General features: G+C 38.6%; 1 protein-coding gene across 2 annotated transcripts in view; it reads left to right on the top strand.

Annotated features, from left to right (window-relative positions):
- Unc50 (Unc50 RNA binding protein) overlaps positions 1-20227 on the top strand; it is a 75598-nt gene extending 55371 nt beyond the window's left edge. For both annotated transcript variants that reach the window (XM_068226768.1, XM_067143709.2), the window contains 3 exons: positions 357-496; positions 2280-2381; positions 13716-20227. In XM_068226768.1, coding sequence (XP_068082869.1) covers positions 357-496; positions 2280-2381; positions 13716-13852 — 379 coding nt within the window. In that variant the 3' untranslated portion in view covers positions 13853-20227. The remainder of the gene's footprint in view (positions 1-356; positions 497-2279; positions 2382-13715) is intronic.
- The last annotated feature ends 255 nt before the right edge of the window (positions 20228-20482 follow it).

Here is a 20482-nt window from a genome sequence, read left to right as displayed (position 1 = left end):
CATTTTTTGTTAACAGTGCAGTATTGTTTTTGTTTCTTGTTTATTTTAGTGATTTAGATGTAGAGCAAAGGTTTCTGCTGTGCTGTAGATATTTTAAAAGTTTCCCTTATTACCTTTTTTGTACATTAAAATGCACTTCTTATGCTAAAATATTTTTTCGCGTTTACACCTCATTTTTAGTTTTTTCAAGTTATCGGTGGTGCCCTTGTCGTCCAATTCCGCATATAATTGGAGCTTTACTGTACTTGTATTTTTAAGTCTACTTATTCATTGGTGATATTGGTAATGTTAGTCTTATTATTGAAGGTAAGTAACTTTCAAAAGGGGCTAATTGTTTTCTTGTCTCTTCTTTCCAGGCTTGTTACAAATAAGTATCTCATCAAGCCAACGTGTAGAGATCAAGATGTGGAGTGGGGTTACGCATTTGATGTACATTTGAATGCATTTTTCCCATTACTTATTATTCTTCATGTATTCCAGTTATTTTTTTATAATGGTAAGTTTGTTATTCTTTGTATGACTATATAGATATGACAGGTACACAGGATTATTTAAATTATTGTTAAAACATTTAGTAAAGCACACTACTACTCTCCATCACAAAGAAATTTATATGCAACCTAAGTACAGTCTATTCGGTTCGTGGAATTAGTACAATACAGTAATCTTCATGTCCAGGGTCTCTCACATGAACCCAGACGAAACGCACGGTGCTTGTACTCTGCGCTACAGCAGTAGCCTCAGCTGAACTTACGTCACGTGCGATCGCCCTGCTCTAAGCATGTATACAATCTTACCTTATAAAAGATGCTGGAAGTGTCGTCCTTCCTGGATTATACTGGCATATTCTGGCTGACGCAAGTGAGTTCTGCCTCTGTAATGTCTCCGATTCATTCGTAATGTTTTCTTTCAGATCCTTCAATGAGTGAGGATTTGTTCTATACACTTTTTCTTTCAGTTTACCCCTCGAGTAAAAATCACGCACTGTTAGGGGGAAATAGACCAGCACTGATCACGCTGTCTGCAAACACTTCCGAGATTGTAAGAAGGGAATCTTCTGCTAGATGAGCAGGGTCTGAATCTTGTTGAAACCACCCATGCGATTCTTCTTCCATTAAGTGATGGAAGAACACCATCAAAATGTCTTCTTGGTACCTCTCTGCCTTTACTGTTGTCTTGAAAAAAAAAAAAGAAAAAAAATAGGCCCCGTTATTCACCTTGCACTAACAGCAAACCAAACTCCAATCTTCCTATCATAATGAGGGACTTCATAAACATCATTAGAATTTTCTGCTCACCAGTAGCGAGAGTTATGACTTTTCACACGACTGTTAAGATGAAAGAACACAAGCTGTGGGTCGAATAACGATCATTCAATGATGCAAGATACCACTCACAGTATCTCACTGTTGTGGCTGGATCAACAGATTTTAAACAGTGGGCCCATGTAAACCTGTACGATTTGATGTGTAACAACTTTGTAGCTCTGCGTGCTCTAGGTCTACTCAGTCAATCCACTCATGGTTGAGTATCATGACCCAAGGTTTTGCATCCTTAACCTGGTGTAACAACCTTTTTGCTGCATGTCCTCCTGACCTTTTCTCCAGGTTTTTATCTTTCTTCTGCATAATGTAAGCAAAGAACTGTAGGATTCTCTGTTAAACAATATTGCAGACCTGAGTTTTTACTCCCGCTTGATGGAGGATGGAAACATTTTGTTTGCCTAGCTGTTCAGTGTTCTCATCATCCTGTGCCAGCACCACATTTCATACACGTTGATGCATTTTATGTCCACAGCCTGCATGATCCAGGTTTTGCATCCATAAAGAAATATGGAGAATAAAGACCATGTATATTTACTTCTAAATATCAATACTTTTAAGTGATGTATTTAAGATTACCTCTGTGCTTTCAAAAGTCTCAGTATCTTCTCTGAAGCGTTCCTCAGCTAATGTGACAATTTCAACTGTTGATTAATGTACAGCAGATATTTACATCATTGTCCGCAACACCCATAGACTGATCTAATGATTTACTATTCAGAGATGGTAACTGGGAGCTGGTCATTTCCTTCTGCTTTTGCCCCCCATCTTTCATTTTTATTTCTCATGTGACATTCTAAGTAGTAGCATTGTCGGGTTGGCCAGCTCACAATCTAACCCCAGAAAAGTTCTTTTTCCAACATTATACATAGTGACAAGTATTATGTAATTGGTGTAAATGTTGACATTGTGTAATTGTTGTGACTTATGTATAAAATGCTCTAATTTCTGTTTCAGTTTTCATTAGTCAAGACTGGTTATTGTCAAGGCTGTTTGGAAACACATTATGGCTCATAGCCCTGGGATACTACCTTTATGTGACATTCCTGGGATATAGTAGTAAGTATTTTTTTTCTCTCTATTTCTGTGATATTAATGTGTGTACAGAAACCAGATCATGAGTCAGTGCATTATAAAGATGGAATCCTAAGGTGGTGGTTGTGATTATTGTTTTAAGAGGAATTACATCTTGGCAACCATCCTCTATTATTATTATTATTATTATTTTTTTTTTCTTTTTTTTTTTTCGTTAGGGCCATCTATGGACCACGGTGCTTGTGTTTTAGCTGTTTCTTGTGTTTCTTGATGTCATCGTCGTTGTTTGCCACAATTGGTGTTCTTAACAGTTGGTTTGGTAGCTGTTTCCTTGTTGGTACCTCGAGCTTTTCTGATGGCCCAGTAGTCCTTCATTTTCTGAGTAAATTCAATCTTACGTTCCTCAGACCATTTCCTGGTCTCGTCTTTTTGTCTGTGGGTAACTTCTGTGAGGGATGTTACAAAGGATTTAGTTTTAAGAGTTGTATGATAGTTACTCTGATCAGCTATGTCATTTTGATTTGTATGGAGTTCCGAAAGGTCCTTTTCCACTTGCTTCATCCACACGAATCCAGTAGCTTTGCCCTTGTTAGCAGCCTTGAAGATCCTATGGGATAACCTATTTGAGTCCATTCTGGATAGGGCCGTAAAAAGCCAGTCGCCTTCTTCTGATGGCATCTATGAGATTTTCTTGGTGTTTATATAGCTCACGATTTGGTTGATAGCGTCGGCTTTCATCTGGTAAAATTCTTGGTCCCACTATCCGTGTCAGGAACTTTCTTTCTAGTATCTCGAGGGCTCTTAGTGGGGCCTTCTTAGTTAAATATAGACACTCTGCTGCATAGAGGACTGAAGGTCTGATTACTGCATTGTAGTGTCTTAGTTTGACATTCATTGACAGATTTTTTGAAGCATATAGGTTTCTACAGGCATGGTAAGCCTTATCTAGTTTGAGTCTCCTGTGTTCAAGAGCCATTGTTTCGCTGAGGTCCTCTGAGAACCATTCCCCAAAGTACTTTACACTTTTGACTCTCTTGATGTAGATATTATCACTGACTCTCATCATTCCAGGGGCATCTTTGATGTTAGTAACAAACTCGGTCTTTCCTATATTGATCAAAAGACCCGTTTTAGCCGCTATTGAGTGCTGAGTTTGGAGCTGAGTAGTAGCCCCCCTGTATGTCATTTGCCAATAAAGTCAGATCGTCTGCAAAGGCTAGGCATGGTATCCTTAGGTTGTCGGCTTTAATCCCCATCCGTAATCCAGTGTTCTCTGGAAGGAATTATTATTATTATTATTATTATTATTATTATTATTATTATTATTATTATTATTATTATTATTATTATTATTATTGACCATATTGAACCAATTGAGTCATTGCAAGTTGACTTTCTCTTCAAAGGTTGTGCTGTTCGGTGGTGGTGATCTGCCGACTACTCTTTCATTCTTTCCGATCGTAATTTTCTCAATTTGTCTGTAATTGCTGTAGCCCTCTGTGTCGTTCCTGCTGGAAATTTGTGAGCCTTAAAAAGGGTGCTAGTTTTATTTTTGTTCCCTGCATCTTCTATCTCGAGTCCTCCTACATTGATATTTTGCTAAATTTCGTGGATCCATTGCTCTTCTGTCTTCTTTCCAAGATTTCTCATCTCTGGTTGCCGTAAAATCCAGTTTCCTGGCAGTCGCAAGATGTGAAAGAAATACGAGATCCTTTTCGTCTTCATTGTGCCGGTGATTGGGTCAGTCTCTCGACAGACAGGATTCTTCAGACCCCTTCAACCTGGTATTTTTAACTTAAGGAAGTTATGATTATTATTTTCTCCATCCTCTATTAACACTAATGAGAGGGAAAAATCTGAAGGGGTCTGAATCTTTTAAGAATGAAGGTATCGGCTAAAGGAAGACAAAGGCCACAATGGGCATGAAAATGAAAGACTCCCAAGGCCTCGGAAACCTAATACCGTCAGGGTTAGAAAAGAACAAGAGTTGTGTGATAGGATAAATGAAAGTGAGGAGCCTGGCACAATTAAGTGGAAGCCAACCCACACTCCCATACTTTTCGGGGTCGCTGAGATGAATAGTGACATTTCGGATTTTGTTTGAAGGCCTCATTCAGCCCCCTTTGGGGTGGGGGGTGGGGGGGCAAGGGGGGAGTGATATATAAAAATAATCGAAAATAGTGTCGAATCCATACTTTTTGGGGTCTTTGAGATGAATAGTGACACTCCAGATATTTTTTATTAAAGTCCAAGTTCAGCTCCCTTTGGGGTGGGGGGCGAGGGGGAATGATGAGAGCCCCTTTAGCCGCCTTTTATGACAGGCATGGGATACAGCTTATGTATTCTGCCGCCACCACCACAGAGGGGTGGGATAGAACACTTACAGGCTTTGGATGACCTTTTGTATTCAGGAAGCCTTATCATAAGTCATAACAAAAATATTCATTTTGAGTTTTAACTAAATACTTTATTCTGAACCTTTTGTTATAAGAGATTTATGTTGGAACCTCTAATCCTGATTTTTTAAAATTTAAAATTCCAAATCCCATGGTGCTACAGCCTTGACAAACTTGGCTTACTATGCAACTGCTGCTCAGCTCGATGGCCTGCACATTATGAGGTGATACATGGTCAGCACGATGAGTCCTCTCTTACAACATTATTTTTGGTTTTCTAGAATGAGGCCTATATCTCACCTTCAGATAGGTTCTCAGTTGTTCTCATGTGGGCAGAGTGGACCGTGAAACTGCCTGCAGATCCAAGGAAAAATCCCTGACCTGGCCAGAAATGGGGCCCCTGAGTCAAAGGTAGACAAGGTACCCCTAGATCACTGATGTATAAAGAACACGTTATGTTGTAATTTGTGTGTGGAGCAAGCAATGGCTAACTACTGACCGAGGCAGGGAAGAGGACACAAAGTAAATACTCAATGCCATCCGTGGAGCAAATATTGTTTCAGGCCAGGGGACTGATGTAGCCACAAAGACACACACAAAATGCTGTCATTGTGTGCACTGTTTTATTTACAAGTTATTTACGTACTTTACACACGCGCACTAATAAACTGCCATCATAAACAAAACACTACTACAAAGAATAAGAAGTAGACTGGAGACTGCAACACTACCACCAACTACCAACGTAACAAATTCACATATTGGATTTGCATTCATTACTCTCACTAAATCTACTACTACTACGACTACTCCATTAGCTTGTCACAACACGAGTTAACGACTTCCACATAAGTCTCATTAAAACAACTCAACTATACTCTCAAGACTGCCTCTTTACATACGTTGCCTGGCCAGGCTTCTAGGAGAATATAACACAATAGTTTTCTCGTAATTTTGAGTCTCCAAGAGCCTATTTCCAATGTAAGAAATTTTCTACATAATTCTGGTTGCACATAGCTTTGTTCTGGACTATTACAGTGTGTTGCACAATATTGCAGTGGATTATACATCATATATAAAGGTAATAATAAATTATATACTATTAATTACGTGTTCTTACATTAAATAAACTCGTATTAATATATACGACGGTCGAGTCATAAATCATGGCAACTATTTTTTTTCTCGCGGACAGGAGACAATTAAATGAAATAAGTTTCATAATGATAGATCCGTATTGAACTGTGATTACAATAGAGTAAATTAATGTATTATTTGGGTCCACCTTTTCAATACAAAATGTAAATAGTTTAAATTACATAAATGATTAGGGACTAGTTTCGACCTAGTAATAGGTCATCGTCAGCCTAAAGCAAAATTAAAACACAAATAACGAAGAAATTAAACAATCTAAAGACACGTACGGTCTCGTAAAAGTACATACCATGTGAGATATTTTGCAGCACTATGTTAAAAAATAACTCTCTGAAAGAGATTCATAATAAGTCCAGTGCATATTAAAGAGATGTTATAGATAGGAATCCTTGAGTTGCTGGAATATGCTAGCTCCTTTAAGATGCAGGTATCCAACTGAAGAACCACTGAGCCGAAGTTACGTCTTTTATTTATGAATGAAGTCCAGTGCGCCGTATAGCATTAAAAAGTCCAGTGCGCACTAAAAAGATGTTATAAAAAAGAATTCTTGAGTTGCTGGATAAGGAGATTAGAATATTCTGGCTCCTTTAAGATACTGGTATCCAATAGAAGAACCACTGAGCCGAAGTCGCGTCGTTTATTTACTATTAAAGACCAGTGCGCCGTATAGCATTAAAACGTTGATAGGAATGGAAATTTTTCAGTTGTTGGTCAAGGAATTCAACATATGCTGGCTTCTTAAATTTGCTGCTGTATATTCAAAGAACAACTGAGATGAAGTTACGCCGTTTTTTTAAAATATTCATAGACGTAAAAACACATGGGATCATCGCCATAAGACCTATCTGTGTCGGTGCGACGTAAAGCCCCTAGCAAAAAAAAAAAAACACATGGATGCTGGAAAGGCTCTTCAGTTTTTTGGAACTTGAAGGAAGGTAATTGTTGCGCGTGGAGGCTTAAGAATCCAGAGATGCACTACATTATGTTAAAAAATGGAGATCCATAAAAAGGTCCTGTGCGCTGTATAAAAGTAACAAGTTGTAAAAGTAATACTTAAGTTGTTGGTCATGGAAATCGAAAAAGTTGGTTTTTAAGCAATGCTGCTGTTCATTCTAAGATCAATTGAAATTACAGTACCGTAACATTGTCTTCAAGATGTTTATAAACTTGAAATAAATGTCGATGCGAAGTAAGATGCTAGAAGAAAACTCTTTTGTTTCTAGAATCTTGAAGGATGATGGATGTTACGCGAGGAGGATTAACATATATGGAGTTAAATAAAGGTGGATAGAAATTCACAGTTCAGTGCGGACCATGCATTTGACTCAGAGTAAATTAATGTATTATTTGGGTCCACCTTTTCAATACAAAATGTAAATAGTTTAAATTACATAAATGATTAGGGACTAGTTTCGACCTAGTAATAGGTCATCGTCAGCCTAAAGCAAAATTAAACAAATAACGAAGAAATTAAACAATCTAAAGACACGTACGGTCTCGTAAAAGTACATATCATGTGAGATATTTTGCAGCACTATGTTAAAAAATAACTCTCTGAAAGAGATTCATAATAAGTCCAGTACATATTAAAGAGATGTTATAGATAGGAATCCTTGAGTTGCTGGAATATGCTAGCTCCTTTAAGATGCAGGTATCCAATTGAAGAACCACTGAGCCGAAGTTAAGCTGTTTATTTATGAATGAAGTCCAGTGCGCCGTATAGCATTCTCAGTCAAATGTATTGTCCGCATTGAACTGCGAATTTCTATCCACCTTTATTTAACTCCATATATGTTAATCCTCCTCGCGTAACATCCATCGTCCTTCAAGATTCTAGAAACAGAAGAGCTTTCTTCTAGCATCTTACTTCGGATTGACATTTATTTCAAGTTTATAAACATCTTGAGAAGACAATGTTACGGTACTGTAATTTCAATTGATCTCTGAATGAACAGCAGCATCGCTTGAAAACCAACTTTTTTCGATTTCCATGACCAACAACTTAAGTGTTACTTTTACAACTTGTTACTTTTATACGGCACACGGGACCTTTTTATGGATCTTCATTTTTTAACATAATGTAGTGCATCTCTGGATTCCTAAGCCTCCATGCGCAACAATTGCCTTCCTTCATGTTCCAAAAAACTGAAGAGCCTTTCCAGCATCCATGTGTTTTTACGTCTATGAATATCTTAAAAAACGACGTAACTTCATCTCGGTTGTTCTTCGAATATACAGCAGCAAATTTAAGAAGCCCGTAGCATATGTTGAATTCCTTGACCAACAACTGAAAAATTTCCATCCCTATCAACTTTTTAATGATATACGGCGCACCGGTCTTTAATCGTAAATAAATGACGTGACTTCGGCTCAGTGGTTCTTCAATTGGATACCAGTATCTTAAAGGAGCCAGAATATTCTAATCTCCTTATCCAGCAACTCAAGAATTCTTTTCTATAACATCTTTTTAGTGCGCACTGGACTTTTTAATGCTATACGGCGCACTGAACTTCATTCATAAATAAACGACGTAACTTCAGCTCAGTGGTTCTTCAATTGGATACCTGCATCTTAAAGGAGCTAGCATATTCCAGCAACTCAAGGATTCCTATCTATAACATCTCTTTAATATGCACTGGACTTATTATGAATCTCTTTCAGAGAGTTATTTTTTAACATAGTGCTGCACAATATCTCACATGGTATGTACTTTTACGAGACCGTACGTGTCTTTAGATTGTTTAATTTCTTCGTTATTTGTGTTTTAATTTTGCTTTAGGCTGACGATGACCTATTACTAGGTCGAAACTAGTCCCTAATCATTTATGTAATTTAAACTATTTACATTTTGTATTGAAAAGGTGGACCCAAGTAATACATTAATTTACTCTATTGTAACAGGAGACAACACGGAAAATCTAAGATATGCATTTGGGAATATAGGGCATGTACTTATGTATAATGCCTGAAGACAAATTCTGACTTCAGGAGATTCTTGTAGGAAAGTGGCAGGACACAGGCCATTGGTAAACATTGTTTTATTATGGTATAGGCAGCATATACACAAGACTACATACAAAGGACAGGTCTCCACTGGTTACAGACCTTCAAAATAATCGCCCAAGGTTTCCACTGTGCGTTGGCAGTGGTGGGGCAGGTGCTGAATACCATTCGCTGCATGTGTATCGGTAACGTGCGACACCTCTCTCTGAAATGCTGTTACGATGTCCTTTGTTAACAAACCATTGTCCACATAATGACTTCTTGACTTTGGGGATTAGATGATAGTAACATAGGCTCAGATCAGGCGAATAAGGTGGTTGTGGAAGAACCTCCCATCACCATGGACACTGGACGGCTGGGGGAGGCAAATCGGCAGTTGATGCTCTACCCCGTTTGAACGTCTCCATGTACGTTGCCTCTGTTCTATAGGGCATGACATGCACACCTAATGTTTCCCGCAGCTCTGTATGGCATTGGCGTGCAATTCTGCCACAGAGAACTGCTATTTTAATATACGATTGTTGCTCCTGCTTGTTGACTTCCATTTTGTGATGCTTTCACTCACACACTGAACTTGGAATTTGTATTTCTTTACTCCGTCTAATGATGGAATATTTGATGTATTGAATTAGGAGGACACTCTCATTTTTTCACCTTTGTAAAATTGAGTTGTTAATGCGTATTTCTATCGTCACAGAAGTACGAACAGCAGCTCGACAATTCTTGGGTGAACTCAGTTAACAAGGGCACTGTGTGGCCTTACTTGCTAGCAGTATCCTCCTCTGCTAACCAGTATTGAGTTGTTAATGCGTATTTTTATCGTACCATACCGCCAAATGAGTGAGTTTGAAAGAGGGTGCATTATTGGCACCGAGCTCGATAGCTGCAGTCGCTTAAGTGCGACCAGTATCCAGTAATTGGGAGATAGTGGGTTCGAGCCCCACTTTCAGCAGCCCTGAAGATGGTTTTCCGTGGTTTCCCATTTTCACACCAGGCAAATGCCGGGGCTGTACCTTAATTAAGGCCACTGCCACTTCCTTCCACTTCCTAGGCTTTTCCTGTCCCATCGTCGCTACAAGACCTATCTGTGTCGGTGCGACGTAAAGCAAATAGCATTATTGGCATGAGAGAACATGATCCATCTGGGAAATTGCTGCTCTGTGGTACAAATTGTGTCGGCAGTGCAATGGGTGTGTACAGAATGGTTCACAGAAGGCCATAGAACATGACGAGATGGGTCTGGTCGCACCACCCAGACCACCCCCCCCTCCCCCGAAAAGAACGACACCTCATCCGAATGGCATTGCAGGACAGATCTGTATCCTTCTCAGCTCTGACACAACAGTGGAACAGTATAACACTTTCTACACTATTAGGAGTGACAGTCTGTCGCCATTTATTGCGGTCTAGGTTTCCGGCGCGTCATCCACTTCTCCGCCTACCGTTAACTAATGTGCATAAACATGCTAGACTGTAATGATGTATGGAACGATGTCACTGAGGACAGGAATGGCAGCAGATAGTGTTTTTGGATGAATCCAGGTTCTGTTTTTTTTGAAAATGATATCCGCATTTTCGTTTGCTACAGACGGGGAGAGGATCACATTGACTGCATTCGCACAAGACATACAGGGCCATCTCAAGGCCTCATGGTGTGGGGTGCTGTTGGGTACAACCACAAATCACAGTTGGTGCGTGTCCAGGGCACTGTGACCAGTTTGACCTACGTGAATGACATCCTGCCACCCGTAGCCATACCCTTTCAGCACGACACCCCAGACTCCATATTTCAGAAGGACAATGCGCGACCACATGTTGCTGCACGAACATGTGCCTTCTTGTTGTCGCAGGATGTCAGACTGTAGGCCTGGCACGCCCCATCGCCAGACTTGTCGCCAGTCGAAAATGTGTGGGATATGGTGAAATGACGGGTGCGGTGCTGTGACCTAATGCCAACCACCTGAGATGAACTGTGGAACCAGGTGAATGCAGCATGGATGGCTATACCCCAGGATGCCATTCACGCCTTATACACGTCAATGCCATCAAGCGTGCAACAAGTTATCAGTGCCCGTGGAGGACCCAGTTCCTACTAGGCTACAGACCCATGCTGAACCTAGGTGACTGAAATGCTAATCGTTTCTGCAGAACATACTAATGAACATTTCCTGTGAATATGAACTTCATATCTGTTGTCCTTCCTCTTCGAATTAGGCGGGAATTTTAGTTTACCGATTTTGAATTATCAAGGTTCTACTGTATTACTCTCTAAAATATTTTTACTGTTTCTAAATGCAATTGTTTTCCCTTTATTTCTTACTCTTATTTTTGTAAAAACCAGGGCTGGACAAAGCAGAAGACATTCTAGGAACCAGTAAAATTTTTTGGGTTGCCAGACATAAAATAAAAATAATTCATCTTAATCACTCTTAAATCACATTCACTACTCTAGGCACTTCATTTCATGAGTTCAAATGTACTAAACCCCGAGCAGTATGAATTACATAGTAGTGCAGTACTCAAAGAATATGATGGAGAAAATTCGGCACCAAGATCAGTTAAAAGTGAAAGTTTAGCTTATCATTTTAATTGTTATGAGCGATCGCGAGATATATCGAACGCTCATATTGATTCAAGTAAATGTTTGTGGGTGGGGGATGCTGACGAAAAATACATCCACAGTATCCCCTGCCTATGGTAGGAGGTGACTAAAAGGGGCGACTAAGGGATGACTGAATTAGAACAACGAAACTACTTGTGATTAGTACCATCACGTGGGGAACACCATGGGTCGCCTTTACTTATGAGTAGCATCACTATGTTAGGTACACAGTACGTTTGTTATTAGTAGCAGCAGAGAGCGGTTCACTGTCGGTTTCCAGTGCCTGTGATTAGTACCACTATATGAGTGACACCATTGGTCTGCATTGCCTGTGATTTGCACCATTGTGTGAGAAACACTATCGGTCTGGGTGTTGCCTGTGATTAGTACCACTATATGAGTGACACCATTGGTCTGCATTGCCTGTGATTTGCACCATTGTGTGAGAAACACTATCGGTCTGGGTGTTGCCTGTGATTAGTACCACTATATGAGTGACACCATTGGTCTGCATTGCCTGTGATTTGCACCCACTGTGTGAGGAACACTACGGTATAGTGCAAGTCCCTGCAGTTAGTGCACTTATGTGAGGAACACCTTGGGTATGGTTGTTGAAACTGTTGCTGTTATTGTTGTTGAAGTAAAAGTTGAATGATGGTATGGCTTTGGTTGTATGGCACAGTATCGTGAAAGGTGGATGTTCCCTTATTCCTCACTCTTCTTAATTTGCCGCCAGAAAAGTAGGAGCTGCACTCAACAACCAAGCACATGTTACAAAACAACTAAGGATGTTCCCCCAACTTCTCAGCTAATCGTTTTAACTGCAAATTGTATTAACATAGGCACTTTACAAGATCGTCAAGTTTGGTGCATGTTTATACCCTCCATTGACGATTCAACTGCGAATATTTGAACATTTTAACTTTTTTTTTTTTTTTTTTTTTTTTTTTTTTTAATGTCAAAAACTTCATAACTGGTCCGTATTGAAAAACAGATTTACATTCAAAGATAAAGGTATAGGATTTTCCACCTGTTCAATACAACTTCAAATGTGATATAAATTAAAACGTCACATTTTATTCTATCCTTTACAAACATCGGACAATAAATGCTCTTCTCTCTTATACTATAGTAATACTCTGAAAAAATTTAGCTAATATTGTATATATATATATATATATGCTGAAATCTCTCATGGTAGAATGTTCAAAAAGTTTTTATATATTACATGAAGGTCAATACTCCAATTTTAATCAGCTGTGTAAATAGTCTAGACAGAAGATTTTACAAAAACTTATTGGCTACAGTAACTCTATACACAATCATAGCATTTAACATCACCAGGTGATAGAAATGCACAGAGCTGTACATAAATCAATTTTACCTTTTGTTCTGAACTTTACTCTGATGTACATATGAGAGTTTTATACAGTCAAATGTTTTATGTTGTGATGCTAATTTTAGTTGCTAGACTTTTAGAAGGTTTATTTGATTATATATGTAATTTACTCAATGTCCTTTTTTGCTTAACCTTAGGCTGATGATGGCATAAAAAATGCCAAAACCGGTACCTAAAAATTAATAATAAAATGTGACATTTTAATGTATATCACATTAGAAGTTGTATTGAACAGGTGGAAAATCCTCTACCTTTATCTTTGAATGTATATGTTTTTTTTTTTACATCTACAGTAACAAATCAGAAACTCACAGTATTCCTCAACTTCAAGTTTATCTTAAAGCTCTGTTCAACATTGTACAAATGCCCTGCAGTCATCTGTGACCTGGATGCTAGGACGTTCAGTAAATATTAATGTTTTTTATGTCTATAACCCATGTCAACTGTTCTAAATATATTTAAAGGCAGATTTCATATTGATTGTTGTTAAGATCCTTTGATTTATTTATTTACTGTGAACTGATGATTCCAAGGGAATCAAAACTGGTTTTCACTTAATAAATATTATGTATTACATATTGTGTTGAATGGTGGAACATCTCTCAATTAATTCCTATTATATACACATTTCTTTTCGTCATTACGGCGACCAGGTGTCTGGGGCTTGTCGAGCGCTGGTATAAAGCATGCAGGTCTGGGGAAAAAGGGCCAGGGGGTCTGGATCTGTACTGGAATCCACTCTTGACCATAATTGAGCTATACAGCTGGTACTTCTGTGGTGACATGATTTCTTCTTGTTTCAGGTCTATCAATTCTTCACAGAACACATGTGTTGTTATACCCATTGACTGCTCTTGTGATCATCTTTATAGTAATTATGACGACAGGATGGAACGTTTCAGTGACTGTGATGAACTTCTACAAGTACAGAGTCTTGTGAGATCTAGTGAAGTGTAAATATTACAGACTGACAGGTTTTTGATACACACATGTTTTTTAACCATTTTGTTAGATGTCTCATCTCTGTACCCAGAGAGCAAAACAGCAGATTGATAATGCGTGTGACGGTATGGAGATGTGGTTGATAGCAATAGTGTACAGGATATACATAGGCAAGCATCGTGAAACATAGAGTTTAACCGAGATGTAAGAAAGGTCAAAGGATTCTCGGGCATTACCTGGACCTTACATCCGCACATTGAGAGTGTATATGTTTTAGCTTTAAAGAAGATTGCAGTTTTTAAAATGTCTGCTGAAATATATGTAAAGAATTACAATACATGAAATGCCCTTTTTCCACTTATGTTTTACTTTTAGGTTATAACATTACTCTTTTCTCAGTATTGTATTTATATGTACTAAAGTGAGGTTGTAAGGAATGATTAGTTTTATTTCTCTAGGCTCATGAATATCAAATTAGATTTTTTTGGGGGTGCTTTCTCATGTAGAAACTCTGAGAACATTTCACTTTCTTGTGTATGCTTGCTAGCAGTCTAAGGAACACATGCATGCACGTCACCTAACTGCAATGAAAAATACCTTACTGTAAAAAATAAAAAAAATAAAAAAGGGGGGGGGGGGAAGAAAAAAATAAGTTTTTGGTACTTTGAAGGGTTTGTTTCCTGTCTCTGAAAGCAAATTTCAGAACTGAATTCTTGAGGAAAGTAAATACACTATCCGATCAAAAGCGTCCTCTAACATGAGAAAATTTACGTGAGTTCGGCAATTTCCCAGTACCCTCCCTTCCCTTTCAAGTACTGCCCAGACGTTGACATTAATATGGGATTAACCATCTTTGGTCTTTATTATGGCTCGAATCCTGCGGGTATCAAAACGTCTCTAGGGGAATGGCAGATTTTAGTGGTGTAGCAAGCGTACTTAGGAACACATGTATGCAGGTCACCTAACCACAGTGAAGAAGTACTTTACTGTAAAAAGGAAATTTTATTTATTAATGCCGTTTTTACAGTGGCAAAGTTGGGGCTCGAGGCCCTCTCTTACACTTAACCACATACTAATCAAAATCTTAAATAAAATACTAAGATACTTAAAATAGTTAAAACTACATAAATTAATAGAATTGAAAATAAATTTAACTAAATTAACATTAAAACTAATTAACATTAAAAACTCTTAATAATGACTAATCCTCAGGTATGCACACATTCATACTTCAACCATTCAGTCAGCTGTCCGCAGCAGATCGTCTTGGCAGGTGACCTTAAATCTTAGTAAAGAGCTAGTTTCTCTGACCTGAGCTAGTAGGAAATTCCATAATCTGGTGCTGGTCACCACAAATGATCTATTAATTTTATTTGTGCGGTGCACTGGAATAGAAAAAAAGGATCTAGAGCGTGTATTTAAGTTGTGAAATGATGATGAAAAGGTGAATTTAGATGAAATATACAGTGGCTGACATTTAGCTAACACTCTAAACACCATCATTAAAATGTGTAGTTGGCGACGTTGATCAGGCTTCAGCCATGAGAAAGCCTGATAGTACGGGGTGATATGAACATCGTACCCGATATTATAAATGAATCGCAGGCAGGAATTCAGTGCTCGTTGTTTAAGTGTTTCTTCTCTCATCATGTCAACTAAAACGACGTCACAATAATCAAGAATAGGGAGAACCAGTGCCTGTGTTAGTTTGGCCTTTAGCTCAAATGGAAATACATCCCTCTGCCATTTGAGGGTGAAGCACTCCAAAAATCTTTTTATGGATTCCTTTCATGTGATCAGACAAATCAAGTGCTTCATTCATAATTACGCCGAGATTTTTAACTGTTTTACTGCAGGGAATAATGTTACCATACAGTAGGATAGGCAGGATTGCAACATTGTTTGAGCAGTTCAGTAATTTTCATGATCCAATTACGATTGCCTGAGATTTTGTGGAGAGAGAATTTTGTTGTGCATACATACTGAGTTGTCGGAGATCATTGTTAATATCTTGTATTGTTTCACCTAAGTCTGAAGTCTTGCAGTGTCGATAAATTTGAAGATCGTCAGCATAGAGGTGGTGCGTGTTATTTCCGGTCACAGATGGTATGTCATTGATGTAAATACAGAAAAGTAAGGGCCCTAGAATACTGCCCTGTGGGGCACCGCCAAGTTTCATTTTACATTTAGAGGCCTTGTCGCTTACTATTACACGCTGTTGACGGTTACTCAAATAAGAACTAAAAAACTTAAGTGCAGCCAGGTCGAAATTTAGCAGTTCCATTTTCTTAAACATAGACTGAATTTCTGTAGTGTCAAAGGCGCTACTGAAGTCAAGAAGGATAAGTATAGTGAGCAGTCGTTTGTCCACAGCATTTCTAATTTCTTCAGTAACCTTCAAAAGTGCTGTTGTGGTACTGTGATCCTTCTTAAATCCAGATTGCAAAGGGCCCAAAGAGCATTTTTATTTAGGTATTCCAGAACTTGCTCTTATATTAAACGTTCAAAGGATTCAGAAAGCACAAGGAGTATAGACACAGGACGATAGTCAGAGGGTGATTGTGGGTCTAAACTCTTAGGAATACTGGTATAATATTGGCTGTTTTCCAGGCAGTTGGGGGGGGCGGGGTCATACCCACCTGGAGCAAAGTCATCGTACTAGCTCCTCTGTGGGAGGAGTTCAGTAGAATTTAATTTGGAACTCTGGACTGGTTAGTCAATTTCCCAAACCTTATTATCCACTAAGCGCTCAACGAACGGACTGTGCTGAATGCTTTACATTGAAACACTCGGTGATCTTCTGCAAACGTGAATTTTGACATAAATATGTTTTGAGCTTGGAAGTCATCCAAAAATTTGTGTAATGTCATCATCATCATCATCCTAAACCATCTCCAGTTTCCCGGGTGTGGTATATGAGCCTCCTCCATCTCATCCTGTCCTTGTACCATTCTTCCTCCACCAACTCGTCCCAATCATGACCTCTCAGCATTACATCGCTCTTAACTAAATCTATCCATTTCCTTCGTGGCCTTCCCACGGGTCATCTTCCTTCTACCTTTCTGTCAAATTCCTTCCTTGTGACATGACAAAATGTGTGGCAGAAGTGTAACCATAGCAACCATGCAGGCTTTGTCTTGTGGCTGGTTACCATCTGAAATTAGCAGCCATGACCGGAAGACATATCTGTGGTCGTTTGATTTTCAAAAGGGAAAAGTAGTTTCTTTTTTGTTCATGAATAGAAATTGTTATATAGGTCTATTGCTTTTTGTTTCATTGTTCTTGTACCTCATATATTTATAAAATCCATATCCGTCTGTGGTAAGATATAGTTGGTGTAAACTAGAACACATTCACTTTCATCTTTGACTGCATGAAAATGACAGGCACGAGTAAAAGTCATGTCAGTTAGCATCAATGTTGAAGTTGCTATTAGCAAGCAGTTGGGCTAGTGGTATGAAGCCGATTTATTGTCAGATGTGTTCAAATGTCATCATGAATCGGAACTTTGAGATTGTTCATTATTTTCAAATATTCCTTTAGTAGTGTATCTTGTCTCCCTAATGCAGAGGGGTCTATACGACTGAGTGTTGGGAACCAGTGTAGTGGAGTGGTTTTAGATGATTCTCATTACTCTGTTGAGCTGGAATTGCTGGCAGTTCACTGATCAGCAGCACGGTGGGTCTCCTGGATGCAGAGGATGTTGCACTTGGTTTTTGAGCACATATCAGCCAGTACTTCAGCTTTGCGATGAAAAGGACAGATTTTTAGAAAAGCCACTCATTTCAATAGTGTAAAAGAGACTTCAGGATGTTCAGTATCAAGAAATTAGCTGCTTAGCTACAGAAGGCACACACAGTCCACATAAACAGAAAAATTTACCTGACAGATTAAGCTTTCACTATAGTAACGGGTGCAGGGTTTTGAGGGATTCCTAGATTTACTTATTAGAAATAAAAGATGAATGTTATGTGGATAATAAACTTTATTCAATAGAACATGGTACACTGACTACGATGTATTCACGACGACAGCTAACCTACAGCTGAGCTCACGAGACAACACAGCGTCATCTTATAACAGAGTAAGTGCCGGGCTGAGTGGCTCAGGCGGTTGAGGCGCTGGCCTTCTGACCCCAGTTTGGCAGGTTCGATCCTGGCTCAGTCTGGTGGTGTTCGAAGGTGCTCAAATACGTCAGCTTCATGTCGGTAGATTTACTAGCACTTAAAAGAACTCCTGCGGGACTACATTCCAGCACCTCAGCATCTCTGAAAACAAAAAAGTAGTTAGTGGGACGTAAAGCCAATAACATTATTATTATTATTAACAGAGTATGCATACGATGTCAGTTATACTCTTCTGTTATTAAATTTGTCATTCTGTACAACTGACCACAATGTATTCGCCTCCAACTAAGCATATCATATAACAGATATGGATGTGACGTCACATGTTTAGCCTTACTTTGAAGCAGTATTTCATATAAACTCTGTTTCAGATTTTCGATTTCTTTTCTTTGTAACAGATAGCCTCCTCTTTTATCTGTCAGTTGAGTTATTGTTAATACTCTCGGCAATATACGCGTTCTACCCAAACACTAAAAGCGTCTTAAACATTTTTCTTTCCATGTACCCGTTGTTGAACGTGAGTCTATGTTAAAACATTTTTGTCATACTCTTAATAATATGAAACATTACAGTGACAGGAACATGTGTCAAGTAGCTGCTATTTTACTTGGAAGTGAAGCTGCTGCTGATTGTAAAAGATGAAATATTTCAGTTCACCTACACCATAAGAAATTTAGTCTCAAGAAGAGTTACTCTGCTTTATATGGAACAAGAAAGCACGTAGACTAGCTACGAAAATACTCTGTTTTTGTGATGGGGAAGAGACAGGCAATATATAACAATTGTTTTATTATTTTGAACATTGTGACAAATCAACCACTCAGCAGAATTACAATTTTGTCCACCTCTTTGCACAATACACAGTTATGCCTATTGCTCACGGTAAAATGTTTTGTAAAATTTGTTGTACAATTAATTTTATAAAAATTTGGTGAAAACAAGTTGTGTTGCTCACGGTAAAATTATTTTATAAAATCCGTGGAAACATTGGGATGACCATCTATGAACTCCCTTCTGAACTAAGACGTATATGTGCTGCCATCCATCGATAAACTTATAAACCAAGAATCAGCCGTTCAACTTAACAGTGTGTTTGAGAGTATGGCTCCAACAAACAAAGCAAAACTTGCTGCTTTGGCTGCAATTATATGTTGTACGGTGGTAAAAAGGAGGAAAGCCGGGCTGAGTGGCTCAGACGTTTGAGGCGCTGGCCTTCTGACCCTAACTTGGCAGGTTCGATCCTGGCTCAGTCCGGTGGTATTTGAAGGTGCTCAAATACGTCAGCCTCATGTCAGTAGATTTACTGGCACGTAAAAGAACTCCTGCGGGACAAAATTCGGGCACCTCGGCGTCTCCGAAAACCGTAGAAGATTAGTTAGTGGGACGTAAAGCAAATAACATTATTAAAAAGGAAGAAAAGAAATGCCAGGAAATGCTAGACTCGGGATTGGATCAAAAGAAGAGAAGAAGGTAGAGGTTTGCTGTCGTTGGTCAAAAATTAGTTGAGGTTAGAAGACCAGCATTCATATAGGAATTCGGCGATTGTGTTTTCTGCCTATCTTCTTGCATTTCTATTGTGGTAAAGTAGCATTTTAACCTCGTACAAATATGGATAATTCTGGTATTCGTCCAGTAAAACACTAATAGCTTCCTTAGTCCACCCGGGTCCTGCCATTTTACAAAGAAGTGTTTGTTTACAATCGAGCTTCACAATCTTCTCACGACGTAGCGCCAGCATTATCGTGATGTCAGCTTCGCTGATTGGTTCGTTTCGTAAAATTAATTTTACGGAATAAAACCTGTCCTATTTTATGAAAAGTTTTATCAAAGGTTTTATAAAACTTGAATTTGACCGTGAGCAACAGAAATTTTATAAAATTAAATTATTATACAATAAATTTGACAGAAAGTTTTACCGTGAGCAACAGGCATTACAGTTCAGGCATTGCCTTAACAAAGAAGTTCTCTCACACACTCATAATTCTTGCTCCATTTTTTATTGCGTATCTACCAGAACTAAGAAGAACCGAATGAGAAAGCATCCAAAGATAGAAACGTATGATTTTGTTCTTTTAAGTTTAAAGACAGCTGAACTCAGAATGGATATTTCATTGTGTTTAGGACTAGTTATTTCATCATGTCGTATCTGCAAAGGTAGGACCCTGGAACTATTTCTTGACAGAGACTGAGTATATAAGTGTTAAACATGAATTTCAAAGAAAATAAATTGTACAATGAATTAGCTACTTAAGTTAGTCTGACTTCTTGTTCTTGTGTGACAAAACCCATAGTTCCTCATCCTAATTTTCAGCTCTTTGACACAAGTTCCGGCTCATTCCTTATTCACACGGGACCAAATGAGTCGGCCTTGTGGTTAGCATTGTTCATCTGTGAGCTTATGATTGGGAGATGTTGCGTTCGAATCCTACTGTCGGCAGCTTGAAGATGGTTTTTTGTGACTTTATCATGATTAATTAATTGATTAACCATGGACATCAAAT

Source organism: Anabrus simplex, chromosome 3, assembly GCF_040414725.1.
Source record: "Anabrus simplex isolate iqAnaSimp1 chromosome 3, ASM4041472v1, whole genome shotgun sequence".
Taxonomy (NCBI): Eukaryota; Metazoa; Arthropoda; class Insecta; order Orthoptera; family Tettigoniidae; genus Anabrus; species Anabrus simplex.
Note: the sequence above shows the minus strand (reverse complement) of the source record. Positions and strands in the feature narration are given on the sequence as shown.